The sequence below is a fragment of the Pristis pectinata genome, chromosome 19 (genome assembly GCF_009764475.1).
Source record: "Pristis pectinata isolate sPriPec2 chromosome 19, sPriPec2.1.pri, whole genome shotgun sequence".
In the NCBI taxonomy this organism is placed as follows: domain Eukaryota; kingdom Metazoa; phylum Chordata; class Chondrichthyes; order Rhinopristiformes; family Pristidae; genus Pristis; species Pristis pectinata.
In genome coordinates, this window is record NC_067423.1 from 29799781 (window position 1) to 29822620 (window position 22840).

Consider the following 22840-nt stretch of genomic DNA (forward strand, 5'->3'; position numbering starts at 1 on the left):
AGACCTATAACTCATTGGAGTTGAGAAGAAGGAAAAATGATCCCATTTAAATTCCAAGAGTGTTTGATGGATTTGATGCTGAGAGGCTATTTCCTGGCTGGAAAAAATATTAGAACCTGTGGGCTCAGTCTCAGGAAAACAGGCCAAGCACTTGGGAATGAAATGAGTGAAAATTTCTGTCGTCAGAAGTTTATGAGTCTTTGGAGTTCATTCCCCCAGTAGGTTATGGATGCTCAGTATTGAGCATAGACGTCATGAAGCTTGAGGTTGATTGTTTTTGGATTAGGGGAACTGGAGGATGTGAGGGTCAGTCGGGAAAGTGGACTTAGACAACGAATCAGCATTTTTCTTGTTGAATGATAGAACAGATTTGAAAGGCCAAGTGGACTACCATTCCTATTACTTACTCTTGCTAATATTTCCTACATTCTTAACTTCATTAATCCAGGCACACATTGTTTTGAATCTATTCATGGCAGCTGGACAAATTAATTCAAATAATTGAATAATTCTGGAATTAAAATAAAAAAAAAACAATGTCAGTGATGGTAACTGAGAAAGTAACAGATTTTAGTATAAACTACTTGATTCATTAATGTATTTTAGGGAAGGAAATTTGCCAGCCTTACCTGGTATAATCTATGTGTGACTCCAGACCTATTAGCTGCAAAATACAAAATGCTGGACAAAGCAGCATCTGTGGAGGCAAAGGGATGTTCAGCATTTCAAGATCTATGCTCTAGGGAATATATAAACATGTGAGAGAATATGTAAAAGACTAATTGTTCAGTTCACAACATGGGAATCCAACTTCCAGTCTTGCATTTCACTTTTATATAATGGCCTTTTGGGTAACGGGAATGCTTTAGGGTCACCCATGGAACTAGCTGACATTATCTGAATATGCTATCCATATCTGTGGTACATATTTATAAGTGGGTTTACTTTTAAGTTAAATACAGCACACAGGAGAAACCTACAGAGATGCATCAAAAAGAATAGTAAATTGTGAGAAAAATTACAAGAATATTTTTTCTTAAATGTGAAGTATTTGTGGGACATTTTGCCAAGTCCTTGAAATATTGGGCACAACATACCCATGCTGTATCAAAAAGAAAGCAACGCACGCTTGGTTTTAAAGACCCTGCCACTTTGCTCAAGACCTTAACACATCTGAGGTTTAATGTTGTGGTTGAAGCTCACAATGGTATCTCAGTTCTCTGTTTCACTTTCATTTGCTACACGATGGTCCATGCATTATTTTCGTGCTGCACTGAAAACGTTCCTGCACCATTTACATGGGTTTTTCTTAAATGTTGCTGGCATTTGTACTGTGGCTGAGCAAAAATGATACTTGAAGAATTAGTCACTTATCAGGCTTATTTAAAAAGGAATTTACTTTTTATCATCTCCACACAAAATATACAGTATGTATTATGCTACAATTAATTTAATATTTCTCTGAATTTTTTCAATGCTTATTTCATAGAGAAATATAAACAAGCAATTATATTTCAGAGGTAAGCCAAGGCACTTGCTCTGAGTCAGAATTTATGTTATTGTTTTGTTGATCTTTACATGTAACTCATGGCCATGTTCTAATTCCCTTTTATGTTCATTGTGCTGGGTATTGTAACTCAGGAGTTTGTACTTTATGTTTATGATAGGTATGGTGTGGCAGTTCCATATTACCTGTCAATTTTAGTACATGTCATTTTGTCCATTATGGCTCAGTTATTTTTAGATTTACTTAAATGTCTAATACTAGAGGGCATAGCTTTGAGGTGAGAGGGGAAAATTTAAAGGAGATGTTTGTGGCAGTTTTTTTTTTACACAGGTTGTAGTTGCCTGGAATGTGCTGCCAGGGGAATTGGTGGAAGCAGAGAGGAGAGCGATGTTTAAGAGGCATTTAGATGGGTACATGAACATGGAGGGATATGGATCATGTCCAGGCAGATGGGATTTGTTTAATGTGGCATCATGGTCAGCACAGGCATTGTGGGTTGAAGGGCCTGTTCCTGTGCTGTTCTATGATCTACTTTGTACAGGTTGCAAAAGTTATGATCATGAATATTGTGTTGTGTAATTTCTTGTTTTGTAAATTTCTTTATCCAAATTTAGTAACAATGGGACAACTTCATGTCAAGCACCAATTAGATTTGAAAAATGCATTTGACCTGGGAACCTGATGTCCACAGGAAAACCTTGGCTTTATCTGTTTACTTTGTGCTTTCCTGACTATCAATCCATAGGATCTGTGTACTAACTCGTATCGACATTGTATGCTTGATCCCACATCCATCAGTAGCTTTAAAGGGTGCAGTTCCTTTCCATTATTCAGGAACAGACACAGGAAATCCTGCTTGCAGTTTGTGCCCTTAATGAACACTGAAGTTGAGCTTACTCACTTTTACAACAGATCCTTTGTTAATTATTTAAAGGGGAACATTTATTTTGCAGCACAGCAACTCATGACACTGAAAGCACAAGGTGCTAATTTATTCATTATTCTTTTTGCCTTAAACAGCTGCTAATTTTAATGTTCTTCATTATATTCAGAGTGTTCGGGTTTCATTTTAGAATTGACGATTCCAGGGAAATAATTGGCTTAGACTTATAAAGCACATACTCTCTCTTTAATGTGGCTGGTCGGGAGGTTTATGTATATTACAGGAAGAATCATTTACTCACTATAACATCATTTCAGATGAAATTGTAAATTACATGGCAATACAGATTGATATTTTGAAATCCACTAGGATATGTGAGAAAACGTTAAACGTATCTTGAGGAGACAATTTTCCCCATCCCAGTGCTTGGGGAATGATCCATTTTCAATTGCAGTGTACAGCAACAAAGTCCCATTGCATCAGGCTTCACTTTCACTACACAGTGGCAGGACCTTCTTGTGGTTTACCTATGATCTGCTGCTCGGCCTGTGTCTGGAACAGGCACAGGTTCATGTAAGCATGGTGATGGGGGGAATTGCTCCCTTTCCTGCCTCACTTCATTTCTTGTACAACTGCTGGACACCAACAGAGGAGTTCTGGAAAATTAGCACGTCCAGGATCCTGCAGAGTACATATCTCTGAGGATCCTGAACCAATAATTTAGTAAAAATATTCACCTTTTCTTATTTCAAATACCTCAGGAGGATCTTAAATTCTCAGAGCATTCTGAGGGCCACAGTTTAAATGTAAGGAATCACCTATTTAAAACAGTGATGGGGCAATTTTTCTTCTTCTCAGAGGGTTGCGAGTCACATAGGAGCACAAGAAAATATGAGCAGGAGTAGGCCACTTCAAGCCTGCTTTACCATTCAATCCTGACTGATCTGTCCAGCCCTTCTCTTCTGGCCAGTTCCATACATCCCTTCATTCCCCGATCTTTCAACAATTTATCTACCTCCTTTTTAAATACCTCCAGTGATCTCACCTGTAGAATCCTCTGAGAATTCTAGAGATTCACCACCCCCAGTGTTAGTAAACAGGTCCTCATATATATTTGATAGTTCAGGATCCTCAGAGATATGTGGTTTACAGGACCCTGGACTTGCTCATTTGCTGGCATTCCTCTGCTGAAGTGCCCAGTGGTTGGACAAGGTAAGAAATGAGGCAGGAAAGGGAACAATTCCCCTGCCACCAAGCTGACAAGAATCTGTACCTATTCCAGACAGAAGACTAGTAACAGATCATAGGGACATCATAAGAAGGTCCTGCCACTGTGTAGTGAAAGTGAAGCCTGATGCAATGGTTTTTTGTTGCTCTTCACTGCACTTGAGAATGGAGTATTCCCTTTGCACTGGAGTAAGGAAAATGGTCCCCTTATGCACTTCAATTTTATACAACTCCTTTCCTTGTCCATGTCCTCTTGTTTGAGACAGTTCCACTTGTGGAAACGTCTCAACAGCTATTTTGCTATATCCCTTCTGGATCTTATATATTTCAATTAGATCATATCTCATTTTTCTAAGTTCCAAAGAATGCAGATTTAACTCTTTTTAGCTATTCATGATAGCAAAGTCCTATCATCCTAGTGAACCTCTTCTGAACTGCTTCCAGTGCTAGTTTATGCTTTCTTAAATAAATTGATTAACCTGTACATAGTACTCCATGTGTGGCCTCATCAACACCCTGTTCAATTGTAACAATATTTCTCTATTTTAACACTTTAATCCCTGAGCAATAAAGGCAAATACACCATTTGCCTTCACAATTACTTGCTGCACCTGCCTAACTCATATTTCATGCACAAGAACAGCTCGATCCCTCTGTTCTCCATTCATCTTTCAACCTTTCAATTTAGATTATAGTCTGCCTTTTGATTCCTCAGACTGGAGTGCATAACCTCACTATTTCCTACATTAAACCCCATTTGCCTACTAAGTCAAACTGTCTGTATCTTGTTGCAGTGACCAGATATCTTCATTGCAGCATCTTCCCCCCCCCCCCCCCCCCCCCCCACCAACCTCCCAGTCTTTGGATTTCTCTTCTTCAAAGGTCAGCAGAAGCAGCATCTTTGAATATTTAGATAGATTCTTGATAAACACTGGGGTGAACACTTACTAGGAGTGAGTGAAAACGTGGAGATGAAGTTACAATCAGATCTGTCACAATCTTATCGAATGGCACAGCAGCCTCAAGTGGTTGACTCCTGCTGCTAATTTGTATGTTTATAACCTGAAGCCTGAATGCTGTTGGAAGGAAATGTAGCTAGGTATGTGTTTCTGCCTCTGAAACTCATACAGGCCTTAATATAGCTTTGGTCAATGCTAGGAGTATACCCATTGTCCAGAACTGGTGGACGTCCTTTCATATACATCTAGTGTATGTCAGGAATACTGTGTTTGATTCGACCCCCAGAGATTCCTGAATTACTTGAAATCTATAACAGTTTGGCTGTAACTCTAATTTGTATCTAAACTCAGAAAACAGTTGTGTAAGGTGAATTAAAGACTTCTGTTTTCCTTTTAATGTTTTTATTTCAATAATTACTTTCTTTGTTTCAATATTCTCTTTATTTGAGAGGAATGTTTCGCTGGCCACCTTGTAATTGATTTTCTTTCTTCTCTTGCTTCAAACAGAACAATGAGAATGAAACTGCACTGCATTGTGCAGCACAGTATGGACACTCCGAAGTGGTTGCTGTTCTCTTAGAAGAATTGACTGATCCCACCATAAGGAACAACAAGTTTGAAACACCCCTTGACTTGGCTGCACTCTATGGTCGTCTGCAGGTGGTCAAGATGTTGATAAATGCACATCCAAATCTCATGAGCTGCAATACCAAAAAACATACTCCTCTGCATCTTGCTGCACGCAATGGGCACAAGGCTGTGGTCCAAGTTTTGCTTGATGCAGGCATGGAAGTGAATTGCCAGGTGGGTGCAAGTAGAATTCAATACAGAAGAATACTATTTTATTTACCGAGCGTGTGCCAGCTATTTTAAGGAGCCATCCAATTAGTCCCACTGCTCTGCTCCTTCAGCATACCCTAGTAAACCTCTTTTAAAGTAAAAATAATGAGTGTATTTTCTGCTAATCAATAACATGGAGCATTTCTTCAGATATAGAACAAAATTATCAAATCCCAAACACATATCAAATTCTTTGAAGTAATTTCTTCCAGTTCTGGGCTTTCATGTTCAAAATTAAAGTTACGTTTATTGTTTTTTATGGATTAAATATAGTTTCTGTAATAGTAGTTGACATGAAATGACATAAATGGTTTTGAACATTTTTGTAAAAATGATTTGAGTGTAACACACCACTAAACAGCGAGGCTCTTTTAGTCTTTGAGGATTACCTATTTTTAAGCAACAAACAATCTGTACAGTAGCAACTGTTGGGGGGTGGGGGGGGGGGTGGTGGATGCTGGTGGAGAGGAACTATTGACATTTTGGGTCGAAATCCTGGCACTGCACTGAGGTTGGAGAGGGGAGATGGCCAGTATAAAGAGGAGAGAGGGAGTGGAGAGACAGGTGCTCGTGGTGATTGGTGGACTGAGGGGGGGTGTAAGATGACAGGTAGGTTGCGCCAGGTGGGGGAGGTGTTCTGTTTCTAAATTGTGTGCATGCATTAAAGATTCAAATGAAGTATTTGGCCTTTTTAATGTCTCCCTCATTTTTATAATGCAACATATTCAAATGATGAAAGAGCTGCCTGAAAGATGAAAACCATGCTTGGTACTTCTACTGTGCATCTAAATTATTCTTACTACCTCCACCTGTAAGCATTATGATCCTATTAAATCCCTCTCAGTTATAGCCCATCTAATATGGATTTCAAAATGGAGCATTTTTGGAAAACCCCTTCAGAACATCTCAATGTTGCATCTTGCTATAATAACATTCATATTAGGTAATGCATGATTGGGAAATTAACAGCTCAATGAATTAAAGAAGTGAATTACAGGCAACACCCTTATTAGCAGGGTTTGTGTTCCTAGAAAACGGTCTGTGTCATGATTTTCTGTAATGTGAAGCCGTATCATCTCCATGTGTATCAAAAAAAACGTGAATTAAAAAAAAATTGTGTTGATTTATTTACCTTTTTTTTCACACATACTCCATGACGGTGAATTTTATTCCATATCTGAAATTTTTGGGTAGCAATTTGTGAGTTCTTTAAGGGTGAATTTCCATCACCCAAACCACCATTTGTGATGTTTAGAAACAATGTGACTTTAGAATGTGTCCTGATTATCTGCAATGTTTGCAGGAGTAGCAAGTACATGTTATTCTTCAGTTAAATTCCTGGAAATGGTGTGGCATGAGCGATTTCCTTTGCTTGACATCATCGATTTCCAATCACTTAAGGAAACAAGACAGGAAGAGCCTTTCTGAATAAGCCTAGGCTTTTGCATCCTGTGCATCCATTTTGTACAAAGGGCAACATTTTGAAGTGTTGCAAAAAGTTTGCTGTCTCTTAAAACAGCATCTCTGCAACCACTTTTGCTTAAGAAAGACAAAGATGGCATTGCTGATATAACTTAAGCTCTGAAGACAGTGAATAACCAAAACCACAAAGGGATGTATTGAGCTTCAAAGTACTCCAGATGCACTCGTTTTCAAACTCTGTTCAGTTGCTTGTTGTGACATTCTTTAAGACGTCAACTTTATCGGACTTGTGCAAGCAGTCTAGAAGTGCCAAAGCAGAAAGAGGTAATGCTTTTGTTTGAAACCAACATTGGTTTGTTTCAAATACCAACAAGACATTTGCAATAATTGCTGAGTGTTTGCAAAAAGTAAGCAGAAATTTCCGTTGGATTCTGTTAAATCTTAGTATATTTTTGAATGTATTTTCCAGAGGAATTCAGCACTTAAAAAGTGCGATAGATGGTTAATTAAAAATGCAATATATTATCAATTCTGCAGTGGGTATAGTATGGTGTTACAAGTTATTCACATTTGTGCTTTGCAGACTGAAAAGGGTAGTGCTCTTCATGAAGCTGCCTTGTTCGGCAAGATGGATGTTGTCCGAATTCTGCTAGAAGCAGGTAAGATTTAATTACGTTTTCTTGTTACATCTGTGTTTTCCACTAGAATTTCCTTTTGACGTTTCAAGAACGCTTAGAAGGAAAAGTAGTTTTTTGCACATGTAAAACTTTCAGGGAAAGTTGATTTTAAATATAAGCTTTCAGCTTTCCTTTTTGTGTAATGGGACAGATAATCTGTAGAATGCACACAGTTTCGAGGACAGAACTGTTGCTGCTTCACATAGGAATTGTTTTTTCCTTATTTGCTATAGGTGGTTTTTTAAGCTTAATTGATGTACTTCTCTTGTTAATAGCAACAGAGGCATGTTCCTTGAGTGTCAATACATCTTAAATGCTGTGTCAAATAAATTATTTCAAATAGTTAATAACTTTTAACTCATTCCCGGTACTGCGAGGTGTGGGATTAATCCTCACATATTTAAGGAAAGGAGCTACCCTTTAGATACTTTTGCATTTTAATGGAATGGGAAGAGTGTCCCATTTTATACTTTTAATTATAGACATTGCTTATTTTACAGAGCCACGATATGTGTTATACAAAACTACATCAATGGCAATAGATTTTAAAACCTTGCTTGAGATACAATTTTATTTATAAAATAAGTTTCTTAACCAGCTAAGAGAGAGACTGTAGATTTGATTAAACTTAAGGAACACTGGGACTGAGGTTAAAGTAGCTCACCTTATTAAGACTAAGAGGGTTTATGATAGCTTTGGTTGTAAAACACTAACACTTTACCTTATGTCCTGGCATTCTTTATATTCAGTGCCTTGCATCAAGATTATTTGAGGAACAGTATTGAAATACACGCACCACACTCAATTCTAGTTGTCTCCCCTCTGCACCTCCAAACTTGTGGCTCTGGATTTGCTCCATTTGCTCTATTTTGAACTGCATTATTCCCTGGGCATCTATAGTCCATTACTCTTTAACCACTTTGAGTTGCTCTCAAAATGTCCCCAGATGTGTTGCATATAATGATCCCAAAGTTGCAGGAAAAGAATATGTATGTATTAACAAGGCAAGGAGAGAGAGATGATGGAGTCCCCAGCTGGGTTATAGAGCAAATGTAAATAATGTATGACATGGCTGTGGAAAAGGACAGGCACATTCTTTACAGTCTTTCAATTTTAGTTTTTTTTAGTAACCTTAAACCTGAAGACACTTGTATCAGTAAGTTTCTTTTGTTAAATGGATGTTATAACTATATATTAATATTGACCTTTAACGGCATAGAAAAATTTTTTGGCCATTTCTTTTATCCTTCCAGTCATGGTGTTTCTCTGATTTTAGGAGTAAGGTTCAGCTATCTTTGAATGGATTTCACTGGGATTCCCATATTTAGAATTCCACCTTATTGTGCCACAGTGATGGGTCTATTTGGTGTGTACACTCAGTTCAGATTATACTTTTAAAAACAATTTTCAGTTTTTATTTTACTTTGAGATTAAGGTCCCTTAGCATTGTTCAGTATCCAGGGAGAGAGAGTGCATCATATGTGGTTAGTTAGCATGGGAAGATATCAATTGCAGTAAAGATAGGGGAACACAATCAACTGTACCCAAGTAAACACAACTATGCCTGTTCTTAAAAAATGCATTTTCATCTACGAAAAGCATTTTAAAAAAAAGATTATTATTGAGGTGTGTAAGAAAGAATTTGAGCTCATATCCTGCCTTTCCCTTCCTCAGGATGTAAAGGCCAGTAAGTGAATTCTCTAGTGTGTAGGCATCGTTTCAGAGGTAACTGTTTGCGCAACCAGCTGCCACAAAACTCTTCTTCTCAGGCACTTTCTTGAGTTTGAGTACGACTTGCTTCCACTCTACCTCCTGTTGGTTCTGAAGTAGCTGATCAGGACAATGTGGAATCTACACAGGTGAGGCAAAATCTGTGTGATGGGTTGGTTAGGTGAGTAATTCTGGAGGCAATACATTTCTTCCAGTGCTTACACTGTGCTTCTATGTGTTCCCAATGAACGCCCCCCCCCCCCCCCCCCCCGTTATTTTGAGTATCTGTAGGCCAGGGATTTTCATGAGTCTGAAGGGATGCTACAGCTTTTCATGGAGGCTTTGAGAACGTCTTTGAACTGTTTCTTCTGTCCTCCTGGTAATCCCTTACTGTGACAAAGGTTAGCGTACAGTGTCTGTTTCAGGAATTAAATATTGGCCATGCAAATGAAGTGGCCTCCCCGTCAGAGCTGACTGAGTGTAAACAGGGTCACAGTGCTCTGGGGGAGGACCCTGACATTGGTTTTCTCATCACACCAGTGTATTTGGAGGATCCTGTGAAAACTGCATTGGCGATCCTCTCCAGTGCTTTGATGTACTTCTTGCAGATTGTCCAGTTTCAGATGCATACAGGAGGACAGGGATCACTTCTGCCCTGCTGAACAAGATGTGTCTGCTGAGTTTCAGATCTTGATTTTCAATCATTCTTTTTCTCAGATAGCCAAAGGTGTGCAGATACACTAATGGCGATGGTGAATTTTATGATCAATGTCTGCTTTTATTAAGAGGTGCTTCCTGAGATACAAAAGTGGTTCAGATTTTCCAGGGTCTTGTCACGATCTTTATCATCAGAAGTGATGTTGTGCGGTGGAGACAGTTGGTAGAGGGTCTTTGTTGTGTGGATTAATTATGTAAGGCCTATTGTCTCACATTTGGTTTGGCCTCCAAATGCACACATATGCGAGCATACAGTGACCTCAGTGACTGAGGTTGTCATTACCTGGGTTTTGGCGTAGAGGCAAGGTGGGTTAGAAAATTTCCCATTTGTCCTGTAGATTAGCTCCACTCCAGTAAAAAGATAGCTGGAGATGGGATGGAGCACTGTGGGAAGAATGATTAAGAAAAGTGTCAGGTAATGACTTGCTTGAGAGCAGTATGCACTAATATTGGGCCTGTTGTAGACCTGTTACTTAAAGCCACATGCATGCCAAAATGTAGCACATTTAAGCTGGAGACAAATATTTACAGGAAGGTAAATTTGAGAAGCCTCTTCCATTATCCTTCTCGATTAATGGAGTCAAAGGCTTTTGTGAAAACAGAAAAGTCAATGTTTTGTGGTTGATGCTGCTTCCTGCATTTTTCTTGGAGTTGTGTGATGTCAATCATGTCCATTGTCCCTCTAGATGAATGGAATCCACACTGTGATTTGGGGAGCAACTCTTTGGCAATTGGGAGGGAGCAATTGATCAGGACCATTTCCCAAGGATTGACAGCAGGGACATAATTCCATAGTTACCACAACTGGATTATCTTCTTTTTTTGAAGCTGGTTACAATTATGGCATCTTTAAGGTCCCTGAAATGTCCTCCTGTTCCCAGATGTGGTAGATGTAAACTTGTGTTATCAGGTCCTCTCTGTGAAGTTTTAGAACTTCAGCAGGGATAGTGTCTGCTTCTGAGGTCTTGTCTTTCATTTGACAAATGGCCCTTCTTGTCGGGTCTGGGAAGGCAAGGCATTCTTGCTTTGGAAAAGCTACCATGTTGTCAGGAACAAGAAATAACTTTACAGGCGTCTGAAGGCTAAGGTCCAACAGAATACCTAGGACCCATATGTTGGTGAGATCACATTTGGAGTATTGTGTGCAGTTCTTGTTGCCCAGCTAGAGGAATGATGTCATTAAGCTGGAAACAGCGCAGAAAAGATTCACAAGGATGGTACCAGGACGAGAGGGTTTGAGTAATAAGGAGAAGCTGGATAGGTTGGGACTTCTTTCCCTGGAGTGTAGAAGGCTGAAAAGTGACCTTATGTGGGATTATAAAATCATGACGGGCATAGATAAGGTGGATGGTCATAGTCTTGTTCCTAGGGTGGGGGTGGGGAGGTTCTAAAACTAAAGGACATAAGTTTAAGGTGAGAAGGGAAAGGTTTAAAAGAGATCTTAGAGGCAACTTTTTCCATATGAGCTGCCAGAGGAAGTTGTAGAAGCAGGTGCAATTACTATATTTAAAAGACTGTTGACAATTAAGAGTAGAACACGATAAAACACAACAGATAATGACTTTGCATACTATATTTTATTAATCATGATTGGTTCAAACAACTCAAAGATTCACTGCATAGTTTCAAACAAGACATTAACTCCTTAGTTTATTTTTGAAACTCTTTGAGTTACATAACTCTTTTGTCGACTTTCACAACTCCTATAGTTACACAACTTTAGTTTACTTTCACAACTTCCAAAAACCACTACCTGTTTTCAGACATTACCTACTCTTGGTGAACCTGGCCGGGGTTTGATCTTGACGAATTCTTCTCCGAGTCCCTGACTCAGGCTCATCTTCTTGATTGGTTGGTCTCCAGAGTCACTGTTGCTTGTCATCTCATTAGGCACTTTTTTTAATACATTTCTTTGCATACCTTCCAAACATTGCTTAGTTCTTTATTACACAGCTGTAATTCCAATCCTTATCCATATGAGTATTTTTTTCTTTAACTTCAAATTTCTGCTGGCACCATTCCATGATTACTTCAACCATTTGGTTCCTTAATTATCAGAATGTCGTGGCTTTTGCGATTGATCAAGTTGTCCCTTTCATAAGATGTCACTTCCCAAAACATCCCCAGTTGCTTGTTCTGTCCTCACACCAATCGCTGACAGTGGAATGGTTTACAATGGGATAGTTCACAGGGCTGTAAAGCCATGTTCTCAGTTAATACTTTCCAGGTATTGATTACCTGACCTTCCTTCATTGTGCTTCTTTGTTCTGTAGTTCCCAGCATCTCTTCCTAGCCAACAGAGTGTCCTCCCAGAGCCTGATGCATACTTGACATTGCTCTAGCTACTACAAGACATTTGGACAGGCACATGGATAGAAAAAGCTTAGAGGGATATGGGCCAAACACAGGCAAATGGGACTAGCTTGGATAGACATCTTGGTCCATATGGACAGGTTGGTCTGAAGGGCCTGTTTACGTGCTGTACAGTATAATTCTATGACTCTAATGACTCTTAACGGGTGGTGGAAGGAATGAGTGCAGGGGGACAAGCAATTCGCTGATAATGTGTGGATTTTTCAGTGCTGTCAAGTCCATCTACACGCCCAAACACCCAAGAGCCCACTCCACTGAGAACCAAAAACTGAGGAGAACTAAAGAAGGAAAGAGAGGCAGGCATTACTCACTGGAAGGAGCACTTTGAAGAACACTTTAACCGAGCAACATCCTTCTTTGGCACTCTCCCACAGCAAACTATCTCATCCTGCCTCCCTGGCACAAATGACCATTCCTTAATTAAAGAGTTAATCTCTTTCTGGTGGTTTCAGTTAAAAGAAACAAATTGTCCTATCCTGGGTGCTGGGTAAACTTACCTGCTCTTTTTTTCAGGGATTAACTTCACAATTGTAAATGCTGGAATGTGTAATTGCAGTAAAATAACTGATTCATCTTTGTATCTAAAACATGATACTGTCAGGAAAAATTAATTTCGGTTTAAAAAAAATGGAAATACAATCTGTTCCACAATGCTGTACAACGCACCATATACCCAATGACATGGTCTAAGAAGTTTACACCTGGAGTCCACAAGTGTCTCTTTAATTTCTGTGTCTGCTGCAGCTTCAGATTTTTTGTTTACTTTTTTCTTTGTTCCCCTCAAAACACAAGTAATCAGATTTTGATTGAATCAGTGGCTTGAATTATCACAATCTTTGTCCTGCTGGTCCTTCAGTCGTAACTCTTCAGTTTCATCAGTAATGCTTTTGAACTGACACCTTACAGTTAACACTTTTTCTGATACTTTGACCATTTCTGTTTGCTTTCTAACTTAATGTTATAACCAACTGATTGTTCACTGATTTTAGTCCAAAAGTTCTAAATTTTACAGAACTAGTACTTTGAACTGGTAGGTAATAATACGTTCATAAATCATTGGTGAACCTGAACAGAGCACACTGCATAAGCCAGTGGCAGAAAACCCGTGAGACATGTTTAAGAATGACAGTTTTAAAAAGAAAGTAACATCTATCATTGCAGTAATTGAAACCAAAAAGTTCTGCATTTGAATCTGATGATGTTTAGGAAAGCTGCCTTGCAGCAGTTTGTACACTCAAAGAAATGAAGTGAAAATGCAGGAGATAAAATAAATCCAAAATAATGTTGAAAATTCGAATTTTGTTCCAGGCAATACTTTGGCAAAAATGTAGTACTGTTTGCTGCTTAGGGATGTTTATTGTAACATCTCCTCATGTCTTTAACCATTGCTGATGTCAGTTTGAATCAGTATGGTGGTCATGCATAGCTTTCTAAAGTTAATACCATCCTCGGGAAATCTGCTAACCAGGTCAAAATAAAATAGCTCCTGTCACAAAATACATAAAACACTTAAAATGAGTGGGCTATGATCTGAGTTGATTGTTGGCTAGCAGCTTTTTGTTTCTCTTGGATAAATGCCAAAGAAATAAGATGACGTTGTCTGTGAATTACTGGAAACTGATAACTGGATCAGTCTATTGTAACTAGCTGTAACTAGCTTCAGAAGTGTATAAAAATTATAAAATCAAAAGCAGCAAACAGTACTGCATTTTTGCCAAAGTATTGTCTGGAACAAAATTCAAATTTTCAACATTATTTTGGATTTATTTTATCTCCTGCATTTTCACTTCATTTCTTTGAGTGTACAAACTGCTGCAAGGCAGCTTTCCTAAACATCATCTGGTTCAAATGCAGAACTTTTTGGTTTCAATTACTGCAATGATAGATGTTATTTTACATTAATTATTTCTTCCATATTGAACAAATGCAGGTAATGTGACCCATGAAACTGTAAAATCCTTAGTGACTTCAATCTTATGTGGGGCAAAAATATATTCTGTCTTACTATCTGTTTTTTCAATACAATATGTAAGCTAATCTTAGCATTTCCTTCTGTGTGTATTTCCCATTTCAGTGGCATAATGCATTGCCCTTTCAATTTTGGATCCTGGGACTGATCCACATTAATTGGATTCAATTTTTTATTGTTTGATGGTTGAAATGCAGAGGTGACTAAAAGCTCCCTGTTGCCTGCTACTTTAATCCTCCAATCTTCACTCAATTTGACCTCCACCTGTTGCCTCCTGAGTTGTTATGTTGGGCCTTCTGAGGCCCACTGTAAGCTGGAGGGACAGTATCTCATCTTCCATCTCTGCCTCATGGACTCAATATCGAATTCTGTAACTTCAGGTAATGCACCTTCTCTTTACGTATCAGAACTGCCCACTTCTGCTTTTTCATCCATCTGTGATATTGGCTCAGTCATTCTTTCTTCACTAGCTCTCACTAATGGACCTTGGCTCTCTCCCCACCAAGTTAGGGATTGTCTTGTGATGTACACATAAACACAGAGGTTTATCTTCTGGTTGTATGGGAGCAAAGTAGATGTTTGAAGAACCAATTTTGGAACCAGCCTTTCATACCACAGGCACACTAAAAGACAACCAGCCTGATATTGAAATAAAATCAGAAAATGCTGGAAACATTCTGCAGGTCAGACAGCATCTACTGAACGAGAAACAGTTAATGTTTCTGGTCAGGTATCTTAAGTTCTTTTGATTTCTGGAGCCAATATTAGGCGGAAAGTAAAACGAAACTGGAGATGCTGGGGGAGAAAGAATCATCTTTGGGTGATAGTGTCAACAGGCCTTAGGTTCATTACATGGAGAAAACTAGGGATGTCTGAAAAGAACTGGAATCGGATATGTTCTCCTTCTGTTTTGCAGGCAGCACTGCTACTCTAGTCTGCACAGGTTCCCAAGGCCTGCTCTTGGGCAATGATTGTCTCCTCTTACCTTCTCTCTCCCACACATTATTTTGTCTTGACCCATTACTGGCATTCATTCCGAAATTGGTGAACTGTCTGTTGAGACACAATAACCGATGCCCGATCCCAAATAACATCAATGACGCTTCATTTCAGGGCAAACTCAGTTGGGACTTGCATATGTTACAGGCATGAAAACCAGACTAAGGGATCTTACATGATGAATATTTGTGGAGAGTTTTAATCCACAATTTACATTCACAAATTGAATAACCTCCAAGATTTTCCTCAATAGAAAAAAAACACCCATTTAACAAGTGGTTTCTGAGAATGTTCATAAATTAATGGGAAATTATTCCTCAAGGGAAAAAAATAACTACCCAATAATCTTAATAATTAAGCAATAGTATATTGAAATGGACTAAGTTATATTCATACAATAAGCATGAATAATACCTTCCTGAAGGAGGTTAAATAGTGCACAGATATAGGTGCCATTAAATTCCTATCCAGAGGCCCAACTTTTTAACTCTGGAGAAGTATTAAGTTATAGTTCAGCAGAATATTTATTCTTGCTTGAAAATATATTCCAATTGACCATGTAAGGCAGGAATTAGTGGGTTGAGGCTACATGGGAGCAAGGACTATAACTATACAGCTGCATCTATGAAGAGCTGGAAATGGCATATAGCTAAAATATTGTTGCGATGTGTTTGCAAAGATTTGAGAAAATGATAAAGTGAAATAGTTTAAATTAATGATGAGATTTGTTCTACAAAGATGCAGCACACCGAGTGTTTCAGAGAAATTATTTGCTGTACTGTAATGATATAAACCAGGAAGACAGCACGTTTAATAACTTAATGAACTAGCTAAAACTTGGCTTGGGCTCCCATTTTGGATTGTTCCTTAAAATCTTACTTTCATTCTGCAGACACCACAGTACTTGAATAAAATGCAGACAAACCAGCTGAAGACCCAATGTTACCTCATTTTGGGCTTTGAGTTGCAGTCATGACGTTCATATGACTACATCTGTTAAACTATCTTTTCAGACGCACCCCACCCAAACTCCTTATTCTGACACTGTTCTCATCTATCTTCCTCTTCTCCTGGAAAATTGACAGACTCCCACGTTTAAGTTCCACGTGCACTGGGATTTTTCATACATGACCTCATCTGATGCCAGGACGGGGACCTATATAAAGATGTTACAGTGACAAATTAAAAATTAAGCTATTTTCAGAATAAAAGTTTTTTCCCTGGTTTAACTAATTCTCAAGAGTGATATTTGCATAATGTGTGCGTTTGTTCTCTGTAGAATACATACCTGTACGTTATTTTTGTTTAGATATAACATTACTATATTCAGCTTTATAATGCTGCATATCAGAAATTTATTCTATGTATGTTTCTCACACATGAATAAAACTCTTTTAATTAATCTACTAAAAATCAATTTTCAAATTACCAAGCCTGGTGAAGGTATAAATGATTAGCCTTTCTCTATGACATACATAAAAAATTGTCAAGGAAAGGCATTAACGAGGGTTCGCATCCTAACTCACTAATAATGAATGCTTCCTGTGTTTCTGTAACTTTAGATAATTAAAACTGTGTGATGTTTTTCTAGGAATTGATGCAGGTATTAAAGACACACAAGACTGGACTGCATTAGATATTCTGAAGGACCATCCATCCCAGAAGTCACAACAAATCACAGCACTCATACAAGGTAATGTGATATTATATCGTAAAATGAAATGTCATCCCAGTGAGAAATTACAGAGTAAGGGCTCTTCCTTTAAAGTATTTGCTGAACAATTCAGTGCTTCATTTCTTGAAAATATTATTTATAAATAAATGAAGATTTAGTTTCACTTGAAAGCAGCCTCCTTCTCACTTTGAGTTCAAGAATAAGCCATTTTGTTGCTGAACCTCAGCAATGTGGTCTGAGGAAAGTAATCTTCCCTTATTGAATGATGTGACATGTTCTCACCATCTAGCCTTGCAAACATTAAACAGATGATGTTGAACTGAAAATAGTTTGTGAATTCCACAAAATTCAGGTTTAGCCCAGGTAATTTATTTTAACTGAATATTTCAGGTAAGGTTATTGTAGAATGCTGTTGTGGATCTTGTTTCTTATTAAAGAATGCAAGTCTACCCTGTCAAAGATAGGTTGGAAGACTTTCTGGACTATTGGAGTACATTTGTAATCATTTTTTTTCTATTTGATCCAGTACAGTCCCTATCACTTAAATAGGTACCTTCATGTGGTGGTGTTACCACATTTAGTAAGTAACGCGCAGAAAATCTTTGATTTCTGTCACCAACTTTGATTTGAAAGCTGCTGGTCAATTTCAAGTCAAAGTAAGTCTGAGCCTTACCAATCAATGTGTACATTTAATTAGGGGTTATTCAAAGTAGGAGCTACACCTTCAGAGCACAACTGGTCTGATAGTTTCAAGTTCTGTAAAGATCATTAAAGTGAGAGGGGGAAAGTTTAAAGGAGAGGGATGAGACCCTTTTTTTTACACATAGTGGCACGTTGCGGGGGTGGGTGGTTGGTAGTGGTCGAAGCAGATACAATAGCAGTGTTTAAGGGGCATTTAGACAGGCACATGAACAGCCAGGGAATGGAGGGACATGGATTATAAGGAGACTGATGGGATTAGTTAGCTCTGGCATCATGGTCAACACAGACATCATCAACTGAAGGGCCTGTTCCTGTGCTGTTCTCTGTTCTCTATAATATGCTGAACTAGATTCTCTTCTTAAATCAATGTCTATTAAAATAAAGTACTCCAGGAAGAAGGTCAGTGGATAGTGGTGGAGGGATGGTGATCTTGAACATCTGCATGGTGCCCTATGTAGCCAGCCTAGCTCCTTTCATATTGGCAAAAGGTTAGCCTCATTTTCTCAATACAGCAACTGTCTGATGTAAACCAAGGTGGTTTAAATAGTCGAGTTGTAAAAGGAGGTGTAATTCTCTTCTCTTGACACATGCATTATTACATTTCAAATAGGGTATCCCTAATGTTAAAATACTGTCACAATTTCACCCTGGAATGTCAAACCCATAAACCATCAGCCCTGGTTTTCTGCTTATTGAGCGAAAGTCAATAAACAGGGATGCTGGACATTTGAAATAAAAACAACAAATGCTGGAAACACACAGCAGGTCAGGCGGCATCTGTGGAAAGAGAAACAGTTAAAATTTCAATTCTAAGTCATTCTGAAAAAAAGATCTTTGACCTGAAACATCAACTCTGTTTCTTTGTCTATAGATATTGCATTTATTAAAGTTCATATATTATTATCTATGGCATGAAGTCTATTAAAACTCTTACCTCAGTCTTGTAAAACAAAGTTGCTTATGAAACTATCCATATTTTCCTGAAAAACTGTTTTACATGCAGCAGGAGCTGTTAATATCAGAGCTGTTGCATAACTATTTCCGGGCATTGTTTAATGGATCTCCTGCACAGAGCATATGTCCTTCATTCACTAAACACTCAGATGCAATTTGCAAATTACTTTGAGTCATTTTTTCTTAGTGACTGAAATGTTGTGAATATCTAAAATATAGATTTAAGCAAAGAAGTCATTTAAAAATATGAATAGTTTTGCAAAATATTTACAGAGGTTGATGGCCTGCATGACCTACATCTGATCCTATGTTCTTTTGTCTATCTTTGAATTTCATTTTAAATTGCTATTTAGGCATGACAAGATTGTACAAGCCATATCACTATTACAATCCCACACAAGAATTTGAGCATAGCTATCATTTTACAAAAAATTCTCATCTTAATAAACATTCAATTTTCGCGGCAAGTGAATGCTTAAAATGAAAGTGGTGCTCATTAGGCCGTAATCAGATTTGCAAATTGATGTGCTGACACTATTGAAAGAATCAAAAAAGCAGGTAATATATCTTAATTCATGCAAAGTACAGTTGTCTGCTTTTATATATGGAACACTAATAAATCAAACTGAAAAAGTAATTTTAGCATTCAACATTTTTTTGTATTTAGATTTGCTATAGTGGTATGTTTGCTTCCAATCTAACTATTATTACAGTCAATTACTTGGTGGTTTTATGGCAGTACTTATTGTTGAGGAGTTGTTTGATTTTGGAATCAATATAATTAACTTGAAATAACAGCTAGAAAGGGTACCTGCAAGCTTATTCTCCTTGTCAATAACAATGAATAGCATGGAAAGGATTGAACATAATCTCTCTAGATAATGACAGCTTTCCATTTGGATTTCTAATGTCCAAAGACCATGTGTTTGCAATCAGCCTATATTCTGGCTCTGTGAAATACATTTGCTATGATTTCTACTTATATAAGATTGTCTCTTGCCACCTTTAATAAATAATTTTAAGGAAGAGGAAATAGAAGTTTGAAAAGCCTTCTCTTTCAGTTATTTTATTCCTCTTTTATCTGAAGTCTTCACTATCCATGTCAAACTGCCAACTGTTCCTATTGCCAGTCTGATTGGTATTTCTTATTCATCCCAGTCATCTCCAGCCATCTGATCCTTGGGCTTAGGCCTTGCAGTTTTTTTCAGTGTGATCACCTTGCGTAACTGGTTTCTATTCCCTTTGGTAAAAATATTAAAGTTTACTTTTGCTTATTCATAATTATGTACCCATTCATGGCTTCTCTTTTCAATCATAGAGGCCTATGCAGTATTATCCAAATCTATTGCAAAGAAATTGGAATAGTTTTGTGTCCTTTTCCAAGGCAAAGCTCTGTAGCTTCTTTTCATAGTATCATAGGATTCTATAGAATATAACAAGGCAATTTGGCCCTTAGTGCCAAACTGGTTCTTTGGTAGAACTGTCCAAACAAAGTCATTCCCATCTCCCTTTCCCATAGCCCTGCAATTTTTTTTTTACTTTCAATAATTTATCCATTTTTGGAACATAGTCACGAAGCTGTTTTAATGTGCATTTCAAACAGTGATTCTAGATCATCACAACATGCTCTCTCTAATCATGCCAAAAACCTTAAATATGCATTCTCTGGTTACTGGCCCTTCTGTCACTGGGAACAGTTTACCTCAATCAGTCATTCAAAACACTTAATGATTTTCAACAATTCCATCAAATCTTCTCTTAACTTTCAAAGGAGAGCGTTCTACTTGTCTGGTTTCCCCTCTTACCAAAATATCTCATTCTTGGTATAACTTCCAGTAAATCTCTTCTCAAACTTTTTTACATCATTCCTACATTTTGGTGCCTGAACTTGAACACTGTAGTGAAGGTTAGCCCAAACCAGTGTTATATAAAATTTTGACATAACTTTCTTGCTTTTGTATGATATCACTTTTAATGGAACCAACAATTCCATATGCATATTTCAACATGTCCTGCCATCTTCAGTTTTATGTACAAACACGCTGATGTCTCTCTGTTCCTGTACTTCATGTCAAGTTATTTCATGTAGGTTTGGTTGCTTCTCTTTTTTTTCCTCCTCAATTGTATCATTTCACTCATTTGTCTGTTAGATTTCATCTGCTGCATGTTGGCCCATTTCACCAGTTTGTGCCTATGTTGTCGATAAGCACCTGTACAGTATTTATTCAATTTCTGAAATTTATGTCACCTGTAAACTTTGAAGTCATGCCCTTTTGGCCAATAATATACAATATAAAAAGAATGGTCCCAACACTGATCTAAATACTTTCTCCAGTTTGAAAAAGAACCATTTACTATTTCTTTCTTTTTTCACTCCCTTAGCCAATTCATATCCACGTTGGCCTTAATTTTATTTATGTTTATCAGATAACTTTTGGAAATCTGCATGCAAAACAAAAACTGCACTGTCCTAATCTACAAACTGAAAAATGTTAATGAAATATAGTTTACTTTAGCAGTATCGCTTTTAAGTCCATTCTTCTCCAAATAACAATTAATTTTATATGGGATTATTGTCTCTTAAAGCCTATCCACCATAGATACTAAGCTTACTAGTCTATAGATTTAAAGTTTATTCATTTCCTCTTTTGGTGCGTGTTTGCAGTTAGCTTTTTCACTTTGAGGACTGCAAGCATGTGGCATAATATGTGCAAGTACAAGCTGCTGAGGTGAAAAAGATCTCCACAAGGGAGATACAGGAAGTTAGATTAAGAATGAAACCAACAACGAAAGTAAAGAGAATCTTTCTGAGAGTTTTTTTTCTCCTCTAGATATACCCTCTTACTCCTGTCCAAAAGACACCAGCCTGAAAATTAATGTGAGCAATATCAGATTAATATTCAATAAATTTTCATCAAATTCAATGGAAGCAGTAACTCATTTGAAATAAAGGACCGTGCTGCAATTTAAACAATAATGATGAACCTTGTACAGAAATTTTAAGCATTTATATAATATTAATGCTTGCAATATTTTCATGTTAATGGGTTATGTGGACCTGCTTTACTGGTGGTACTTCTCCACATGAATCACTTCTGCTTTGGGAGTAGTTCTAAAACTCATTGAATGTAACTGAAGCATATAAATTACGTTTGGTTTAGGAAAACCTAAGAGTTCAGTTGAATAAGAGCGTAATTATTTTTCTGTGGTTATCTCATTCCTGAGGTAGTTTGTTCCGTCCACAGCCCATGATCTATCAATGTTAACAATGCTCGACTACTAATGGAAAGTGGAACTGTGTCTGAAATATTTAGCTGATTGTGGACAAGACTTTACGAGGAATCCTTTTGCCTGTTTTAGAATAGATTTTGATTTGGTCTTAGAAATATTGTGCAGAATTCAATTTAGCTAAGAGATGAGAGTGAAGTAGTTACAGCTGCCAGGCTGAGTTGTTGAATTGGTATGTCAAATGAAGTCAACATATTGGAAAATTAAACCTTAGTCTGTGGATGGAGCTCATTTGTAAAATGATTTCACAGTTAGGGAATTCATTGGGGAGAAGCTATACATCAAAAAGCTGATGTGACTTTTCATGCAAAAGTTGTCATGTTTCCCAAGTGAACAATGTATGCATAATTAGTCTGCTCAGTCTGTTTTCCAAATAGTCAATAGTTTACTTACTTTCCAGAAGAATTTTGTTTTTTTATATAAGCAGACACCTAAGGCATAAGTACTTGGTTGGGAAAAAATTAAAGTGGTGAAGGATCTTGTGAATGAAGGTCAGGGTAGCCTTGAGAATATTGAAATCTTCAAATGAATTGAGGTGACCAAAGAAATCGATGTAACTCAGGCCGACAGTGCAGTAAAGTATTCCTATTAGTAATGATTCGGTGCAGCCATTATCTGTGCTTGGATCTACATTTAATATTCAGGTAAACTGTTGTCATCTGTTGTTATATATTCAGAAATGCCTAAAATATAGCATTTGACTTTAGTTGCAGCCATTTGCAATGTAGTATCATCTGCAGTTTTCTGCATCAAATTTCAGATACTGATTCTCCATTTTTTTCCATTGTTCTTTGAATAAGATTTTGGGGTGTATTGTGTGCTTTCAGATTTGTTTTGAATTTGGCTCATGTAACTGAAAGACCATGAATATCAGCAGCTTTATCTTTCCAAAGCTAAATCTGTTAAAGATTTTTCACTTTATTGAAAGCACTGTAGCC

At 37.6% G+C, this 22840-nt stretch overlaps 1 protein-coding gene across 14 annotated transcripts in view; it reads left to right on the plus strand.

Annotated features, from left to right (window-relative positions):
* Positions 1-22840, plus strand: part of anks1b (ankyrin repeat and sterile alpha motif domain containing 1B) — a 609252-nt gene that overhangs the window by 274629 nt on the left and 311783 nt on the right. For 12 of the 14 annotated variants that reach the window (XM_052034200.1, XM_052034196.1, XM_052034194.1 and 9 more), the window contains 3 exons: positions 5084-5380; positions 7422-7497; positions 16875-16976. In XM_052034200.1, the coding sequence (XP_051890160.1) occupies positions 5084-5380; positions 7422-7497; positions 16875-16976 (475 nt within the window). Of the gene's footprint in view, positions 1-5083; positions 5381-6889; positions 7163-7186; positions 7246-7421; positions 7498-16874; positions 16977-22840 lie in introns of those variants that run through there. The other 2 variants (XM_052034205.1, XM_052034206.1) reach the window with 2 other exon arrangements.